At 36.4% G+C, this 9,103-nt stretch overlaps 1 protein-coding gene across 1 annotated transcript; it reads right to left on the bottom strand.

Moving 5' to 3' along the window:
- Window positions 1-2,974: 2,974 nt before the first annotated feature.
- Window positions 2,975-8,766, bottom strand: LOC141342239 (E3 ubiquitin-protein ligase TRIM35-like). Its single transcript, XM_073846646.1, has 6 exons — window positions 8,365-8,766; window positions 8,145-8,231; window positions 7,446-7,676; window positions 7,341-7,363; window positions 7,148-7,266; window positions 2,975-3,459 (listed from the first exon to the last, which is right to left on the bottom strand). The coding sequence occupies exons 1-6, from the start codon at window positions 8,758-8,760 to the stop codon at window positions 2,975-2,977; spliced, it is 1,341 nt and encodes a 446-aa protein (XP_073702747.1). The 5' UTR covers window positions 8,761-8,766.
- Window positions 8,767-9,103: the final 337 nt, after the last annotated feature.

The raw sequence follows: 9,103 nt of genomic DNA, 5'->3' as shown, positions 1-9,103 counted from the left end.
AATTTTCAAGGAAGGGTAGAGTGTTCAAGCAGAATTAAATGACAATGAGTATTCAATGAACAGTGCAATTTCAGCACTGTTTATACCTGGCTACATTTATCGATTGTTAGCAGAAAAGACAAACCATTTTACACAAAAATACAAATTAGGGGGCTGATATATGGAGTTGTTACTTTTTATAGGTATACAGCTGAAAATGGAACTCGACTTCTCGTTTATACTACTGGCTAATGCCTCACCTAGGATCAAAGGTCTCCATTCCATCACTGAGGTTAGGGGGCTGAATTATTGATTCGGCACTTTTCATAGACACACAGCTGGGTTCTGGAGATGTTGCTCTCTGGGTCAGAACAGCTTCCTCCTCAACTCTCTCATCAGAGAGACTCTTTTTATAGGAAACATCCCCCTCCTTCATCTTATCACAGAGCCCGCTTTTAAGGGCAGTGTCCTCTTCCCTTCTATCCTCATAGACACTCATTTTAGAGGTAGTTCCACATTAACTCTTTTAATGGTGATTTGATTTCAGGCCTGTATGACAAAAAAGAAAATACATAACATAAATTAAGGTGTTAATTACATAATGTTAACATATGTTTCACAATTAGCCAAGCATAAATGATCCCCATTTAATTTTATAGCAAGAAAATCACAGATCACAGAAACTGTTGTCAGACAAGAAATTACATTTCAGCTTAGAAAGAAGTTAAGCTGAGACCCAAACATGAAGATTGTGTTGTGTGCTAAATAATATTAAAAATTTATATTAAATAACTTTGTTATATGCTTCTGTTTAATCCCAAGCCTTTTGTGTGTTGTGTGTTTGGATAACTATTTCAGCTATTTCATGTGTCTATAGTGACATAATAAACAATGCTTGTGGCAAAGGAAGCAAGAATGTTGTTTAGAATGTTTTGGTTTCTTCCTGTGTTGTTCCGTTTGTATTGGTTTCCACTTTTTTGCCCATATTTGGACTTCCCCCCTCGTTATCTTGTTTAGAATCACCTGTCCTTGTGATTAGTCACCCCTTATAAGTTGGGTGAGATTCATTGCTCCCTTTGTACTTATATTTTTTAAATACCTATATGTAATTACATCTGTAATTAATTTATATAATTACATTTATATTTGTTCTGTTGACCCATCCCTTACATCTACCCAAACACCTACTACCAAACCTGTCCCTAACCTTACCTGTATCCGACCAATATCAGTAAATGTGTTTTGCAATGCAATTGAACACAATTAGTACATTGTACTTATTTTTTGATGTAAGTACATAGTAATTAAGGCCACCTAATATAAAGTGTGACCGATGGTACTTAGAGTACTTGGCCAAGTATGGTGACACATACTTGGAATTTGTGCTCTGCATTTAACCCTTCTAAGTGCACACACACAGTAGTGAACACACACAATGAGTTATTCACTGCCCCCATCAACAATCACTGCTAGACCTGAGACTCGAACCCACAACCTTTGGGTTACAAATCAGACTCTCTAACCCAGAGGTTCTCAACTCTGGCCCTCGTGGTCCACTTTCCTGCAGAGTTTACCTCCAACCCTGATCAAATTCACCTGCCTGTAACTTTCTAGTAATGATGAAGAGCTTGATTAGCTTGTTCAGGTGTGTTTGATTAGGGTTGGAGCTAAACTCTGCAGGAAAATGGACCTCGAGGGCCAGAGTTGAGAACTCCTGCTCTAACCATTAGGCCATGACTGCACCCGATTAGGGTCTTGGCATCTTCAATTCTCACTTTAAAGGCTTGATGCAGTGAGAAAATATTGCTTTCTTTGCCACAAGGATTGCACCACAAAGCCTCCTGTGGTTGTACTGTATTAGAACTGTATTTTTCTACAAAAAAAATGAAATGGCAGATACTGATATAGCAGTTAGTCTAAGCAAGACACAAATCAGGAGCATTAGGAAATGCTGAAAGAAAGGTGACAAAAACAATGCAAGAAAGAAAGGACAAGCAATGAACAAGACCAAGACTAAGATTTTGGACACACAAGATTAAACAGTACACTTTACAAAATAGGTAAACATCATATAGACAGTTGTGACTGTAGGCAAGATGAAACATGTTATGCTCCACTTTGACCCCCTTTCTTATGCGATATAATACAGGCATTTAAAAACTCCACTGATACAAAACATTAGACATGTTCTGGGAACAAAACTTCTTGTGGAAGTGAATGGATTAGAAAAGCCTAATCTTACCGTCAGATATTGTAGTCTCACCGCACGCTGGTTGTAACACTATGAAATGGCGTCTTTTCAACAAAAGTAGGTCTTTCTCAACAAGTAAAACAGGTTTCTTAATTCAGTCACACCCTCCTGTTGACTGTAAATACACATACTGTACGTACTGTAAATAGTAGATTTTGCAATAAATAATTCAAATGAAAAAAAATCGACTTAATTTATCATCCAGTGAAATGATTTTGAGTTTGACAAACATACATCACAGTAGTATAATGTTCATTTAAACTAATCACATTGAGTAGGACCAACATGGTTACATTTCACTAAGAAACACTTCACTAAAAAAAACAGGTAAATGGTAGTTATCTTAAAAAAATGCTCCTAAAATGGGAGATGTGAGACACAGTGTTCAAAGATATAATAAATAACATGATTTATAACATTTATAACATGATTGTTTTAATTCATTACAATAAAACACTCAATGAAATGTTGTATGGATAATGTAATGAACAATCCATGATTTTTCCAGGCATGGAAATCACAGTTATAAAATTCCTTTTCCAAGTTTTCTATGACTGAGAAGGAACCCTGAGAATTTATAAATGCCTTATAAATAGCTTATATATCACTTTATTACAATTTTACAGCAGCCTCATGTCTACGGGACGATCACAGCCGTACTAATATTGAGATCAACAACATTCATGTGATATGGATTCAATATTGAAAACATGATGAAAGCAGGAAGATCTAGACCTACATTTACTAACTATTGAGCGGTAAGATCTTCAGAGGGGAAAAACACTGGAAGAATGGAAAGACAGTGTCAGTGAAGGTGGTTGTGAATGTGTGTAGATGTGTGTTAGTTAGAGGATCAGAGAATGACACCGTTCCTTCATCATAGTCCAGATTCACTCTCACACGCCTAAGATACCGTTCAATAAGAAAACCAGGCTCTGTATGCTGCCTGTACCGTACACGCCAGACATCAGTCTTAAGAATATCACATCCCTTCCTTTGGTTTGATGCTGTAGTTACTCCAAGACTCCAGGATCGACTCTCTTTAACCTCCACATCCCAGCAGTGTTTTCCTGAGTTAAAACCCTCTGAACCCAGAACACACTGATTCTGCGAGTCAAATCTCTCTGGATTATCAGGAAACGGTTGAGTGTGGCTGTATGTCACACTGGTCAGATCATTAGACAGGATGAGACATTTACAAGCAGTGTTTGGATCCAGGATCACAGGAGCTGATGAGACAAAATCAAGACGCTTTTATTCTGATGTTCATATAATGATCAAGAGTGAACTGTCCACAATTTTATTATGACACTTGTTCTCTTGATAAAACACATTAGGCATTTTCCTCTGATCACTGTCAGTGTTATTACAGACTCATTTCTATTATCAGATTACAAACATTAATTTAAAATAATAAACAATCAGACTGGTTGAAATTTCCAAAAACTGTAATGGTAAAAATTATGATACTCTTCATCAGTGTTTAATCATGTTCATTTAACTGGGTGTTTTTTTTTTTAAATACTCTGTTACTGGCTGTTGTTTTTAACCCATCATTTTAATATTTAAGGCTATATTATAAACTCTGTGGTTTGAGTAATTAAAGCAGGTCCATCTTTCTTTCTTCAGTCGTAAAGAGATTATGTTTTTTTAAGGAAAACATTTCAGGATTTCTCTCCATATAATGGACTTCTATGGTGCCCCGAGTTTGAACTTCCAAAATGCAGCTTAAATACAGATTCAGAGAGCTGTAAATGATCCCAGCCGCGTCTTTTCTAGCGAAACAATTGGTTATTTTCCAAAAAAAAAAAAAAAGTTATACTTTTTAACCTCAAATGCTCATCTTGTCTAGATCTGTGTGAACTCGGTTCAAGACAGTTAGGGTATGCCGAAAAACGCGCATCTCATTTTCTCCTCCAACTTCGAAATCGCCCTACATCGCTGTTTATTTGTAAAGGGCATTAGACCTTCTTTACATGTTCACTTTGTAAACACTTGGTCGGTACTCCAGGGGCGTTGTAGGGCAATTTTGAAGTTAGAGTAGAAAAAGAGATGAAAGTTTTTCGACAAGAAATCCATTGAACCGGAAATGCGAGTTCAGTCAGAGCTAGATAAGACAAGCATTTGAGGTCAAAAAGTGTTTTACCTTGAAGACTGAAGAAAGAAAGACATGAACACCTTGGATGACAAGGGGGTGAGTACATTATCTGTACATCTGACAGGTTTTGAAGTTGTCTGATTGTAATGTCCTATTTACAAGGTAAATCTGAACAATACATTTTCAAAAAGAACAATACACTTTTTAAGAAGATGAATTCTTGAGTTTCGTCCTTAAAGCAGTTTTAAAAACTAAAAGATTCTTAAATAGTTAAATAGTCATATAATTCTTAAATAGTAGCTTTTGGAATACAACTTTTCTTCTTGAACTCTAGAGATGTCAGTATTTTGTCCTGTCTTGTTCTGTTCTCCTAGTGTTTTTCCCCCTATGTTTCCAGTTCTAATGGTTTAGCTCTTGTCTTCCCCTCTAGTTTTGTTTCCATTTGGTTTGTTCATGCCCATATTTGTATTTCCCCCTCGTTAGCCTTGTTAGCTTGTTTGTAACCACGCCCTGTCTTCAGAGTATTTAAGTCTGTGTCTGCTCACTACCCCTTGTCCGTCGTTGATGTTACATGTCCTTAGTTTATGCTCTAGGTTATTGTTTGTTTTTATCATTTTCAGTGTTTTGTTTAATAAACTTTGTTTATATTCATTTATTCCGGTTCTCCTCCTCCATCTCCACTCCACAACCTGCCAGATTGCAGAGGTGGGACCAAGTCATTGTTTTGCGAGTCACAAGTAAGTCTCGAGTCTCTGCATTCAAGTCCCAAGTCAAGTCCCGAGTCAAGACGGGCAAGTCCAAGTCGAGTTGCAAGTCCTCAACTTTAAGCTTCAAGTCCTAAACAAGTCACTATAGTGCTATTTGCCCAATTTAATCTCTGTATTAATTACTACAGTAAATTTAAAGTCAATAATAGTCTATAGTAGGTATAAATATAAAAGATAGGCTATAATAATTAGTGGTTTTTATTGAGGAATTAATCATTGTTTGTGTACAAATATAGGCCTAATTGAATTAATAATTTATTTTAAATCCGCAGTCTCATTTGTTAAAGATTCCGTAATTTCAATGAATCAGAATTCAGTCAAATATTTAATCTAATACAGACATTCATTTATCATGAATTAATTTCTTTAAAGACATGAAAGTGAGTGGCTGGTAAACAGGAAGAATAGAGTAAATGTTATATGTTGGCTACATATTTCACGTGAAAAAAAAAAAAAAAAAAAAAATATATATATATATATATATATATATATATATATATATATATATATATAAAATAGCCTATTTTTTTTTTGAAAGGTTTAACCAATTATTAGGCTGTTTCTTCTTCTTCTTATTATTATTATTATTATTATAAGTGGTTTATAGTGATTATGTGTAATTTAAATGTGTAAGGGGCCGTTCACATGTAGCGTCTTTTGCGTGCTCAAGTTTGTTATTTCAAATGTAGATGCACGGTATGTGCACTCATAATGAAAGCAACGCGGTCGCGACAGGCTCGTTTTTTTCCAGCCGCGTCCGTGCTGCATCGAGATAAACATTTCAACTTTTCAGTCTAAAAAGTTGAGATGTTCAGTCTGAAAAGTTGAGATGTTTATCTCGATGCGAAAAAACGAGCGCGTCGCGACCGCATCGCTTTCATTATGAGCGCGCATACCGCGCATCTACATTTGAAATAACAAACTTGAGCAAGCAAAAGAGCGCAGGTCATGTGACAAGAACCAACCAATCCGCTTCATCCTTTCTCATTAATTGCATTGAAAGCACTGCCAAGTTGTAGAAATAGCTTATCATAGCTGTACAGGAATAACCATTTTTAAATAAATTTAATAGCAGAGCAACTGCAAGCAATTTGTAATGCTGGAAATCCATTTATCCTTTGCTGAAACATCCGCGTCTTTATGGAGAGTGCGGATCATAGTTGCTTAGCAACGGAAGCCATGGAAGTGCAAGGTGTAGAGCGGTTTGGAAAGAAAGAGACAGTGGCGCGCGTAGCGTTTTCCATGCGTTTTTAGTCGCGACATGTGAATGGCCCCTAAAACATTAAATATCCTATTGTGTGGATAAATACAAACGCTCACTTAGCTGTGCTAATCATACCAGTGTGATCATACGCTTCAGTAACCAGCCTATTGATCAGAACTCTCTGAAGTTTTTTTTAGAAGTAAAGACTTGCCGAGTCACAGGGTTCAAGTCCAAGTCAAGTCTCGAGTCATTGCTGTCAAAGTCTAAGTCGAGTCCCAAGTCTTGTTTGATCATGTCAAGTCAAGTCACAAATCACCAAATTTGAGACTCGAGTCCACAACTCTGCCAGATTGTGACAAGAGACTGTTGACAGTTTCTTTCGTAACACTATGATAATGAAAAGTTTTAGAATAACTTACATTTACATTTAGCAGATGCTAAATAACTAAATGTATTTAGTTATTTAGACAAATAACTAAAGCAGTTTACAAATGAATACAATGGAAGCAATCAAAATCAACAATAAAAAGTCTAATTTAGCCTAACACAGTACATGTAGCAAGCTTTTTTTATTATATAATGACTAAAATATTTCTTATATTTTACTATCTTTCAGGTTCAGAGTGTTAGAAGAATCACAAATTAAGCCTTAAGTGTCTTTTTACTTTACACTGTTAAGTCTGTTCTGGATTTGAGTAGATGAAGAAATGAGAAACATTGACAAAAATAGTCAATAATATTCATTATATACCAGAACTAGTAAAAACTTCTTGTAGCACCAACTGTATCTAGTACTTTTGAATCATGAAAACTATATGTGTAAGAGCAGAGATCTTCTTCAGACTCACTGTATTGGACAATGTCTTGCATCATCTTCCAGACTCTGAACGGCAGGTTGCCCAAGTAACACGGCACATGAATCAAAGCTCCTGAAGGCATCTGTGGATCCAGCTCTGAAATCTGGACTCTGGAAGAACATTTAGGAGTCAGAACTGCAGTGGCTTTGGATCAGAATCAGAGAGACACCAGCAGATCACTCACCTTTCCATTGAGACTGGAAACTCCTGCAGAACAAACACACTATTTATCATCAACATCTCAAATCAATTATTAATCAATCAATCAATCAATGATCTGAAATCAGACCTTTAGAAAGCAGACGTCACTGGCTTTCATCGTCTCCTTCGTGTCTTGGATTGTGTGTGAAAGAGCTGAGATGTGTCTGTTGACCTCCTCCAGCTTCTCCTCCATCATCTGCTTCTTCTGCTCCTCTTCCTCTCTCAGTGCAGTGATTGTAGCTTCTTCTTCATCTCTGAGAAACTGATGAAGCTTCTCAAACTGCTGTTTAATCTGACGTTCTGTGTGCTCAGCTTGAGACTGAAATCAAATCACATTCACTTGAATCAAAGGCGCAACTTATTCTGGAGCAGCATGAAGAGTGAGTGGGTCAATGTGGGTTAGTTAACTACAACTTTAGTACTACTAGTACTGTAATAGTAGATGTTCTGTCACTGCAGGAGCAAATATACATAAATGTCACCAGGTTCTCAACTCACGACACATCAAAATGTTTTATAAGATATATTCATATGTGATTTTATTTGAAAGCCAAACAGCTGCATATACTAGACAGTCAGTAAACCAATTTGATTATGCATGCCAGAACCCAAAAATGTCTGAATTGAAGTCTATAATGTATATAGTTTTCTTAATTAATTTTAATATTGTTGGAATGTTTTTTTCCTAATGCTAATTTTAAAGACATTGGCGTAAAGTATTGTAGAAATGGCAAATGAAAAAAGCTGCTCTAACAAAATTTGTGAATGTCACAGAATCAGTCGTCACCTTGATGTGTTGAACTGTTGTCTCAAACTCTCCTTTCATTGCTTTATTGTGTTTAAGTTTCTCCTGTAAGGCTGTATTCAGTTCCTCCTAGAATTTTAAATTAAAATCTATAAGACACCTGAGATTTCTCTTCATGTATTTGATACACATTTTGAATAAAATGGTAATAGGAAATGAATACATATGACCGCTTTAATCAACAGATATAAATCTGTCTTACCTTATATGATTGAACAACTTCACTGATGGGTCTGAATGTGTGATTGGTGTGTTTCTGTGAAGTAAAGCACACTACACACGCAGGCTGCTTGTCCTCCAGACAGAAGAGTTTGAGTTTCTCACCGTGTAAACTGCAGATCTCCTCAGATCCTGATGAACGCCTCTCATTTATCTCCTTCAAGAAAGACTCACACAAGTTTTTTAACACAAGGTTACATGGAGGTTCATCTCTTGAGGATCTTCTCCTGCAGACAGGACACTCCTGAGTTTCCTTGGTTCTCCAGAACTGTTGAAGACACTCTTTACAGACACTGTGACTGCATGATAAAACAACAGGATCCTTGAAGATTTCATGACACAAAGGAAAAGAAAAATCATCTTCTGATAGAGAAGCCATTTTCACTGTTTCTACTCCGGCAATCTGAACTTTACTTACGCTTTCTGAATAACAGTTTTAAAAATGAATCACTACAGGAATCATAAAGATCTGCTGTCTGTTCAAAAACAAACCCTTCTTTGAAGTTTTTCTCTTTGTTCTCCATTGCTCGCTGATTCGTTTTTGTGTTTGTCAAGAGAGAGGAGAGTCAGTACGACAGAAAAGAGAAATTACAGGTCAGTCTCCTCCTGTTAAGTGTTGTAAGAAGGCGGAGTTTCTGCTCACCTTTGGATGTGGACACAATGTCAGACAGGAACATCAGAGTTTAGTCTGCTTATCATGGTGATTGTCAGTGTTTGGAGAG

The sequence above is a fragment of the Garra rufa genome, chromosome 9 (genome assembly GCF_049309525.1).
Source record: "Garra rufa chromosome 9, GarRuf1.0, whole genome shotgun sequence".
NCBI lineage: Eukaryota > Metazoa > Chordata > Actinopteri > Cypriniformes > Cyprinidae > Garra > Garra rufa.
Note: the sequence above shows the minus strand (reverse complement) of the source record. Positions and strands in the feature narration are given on the sequence as shown.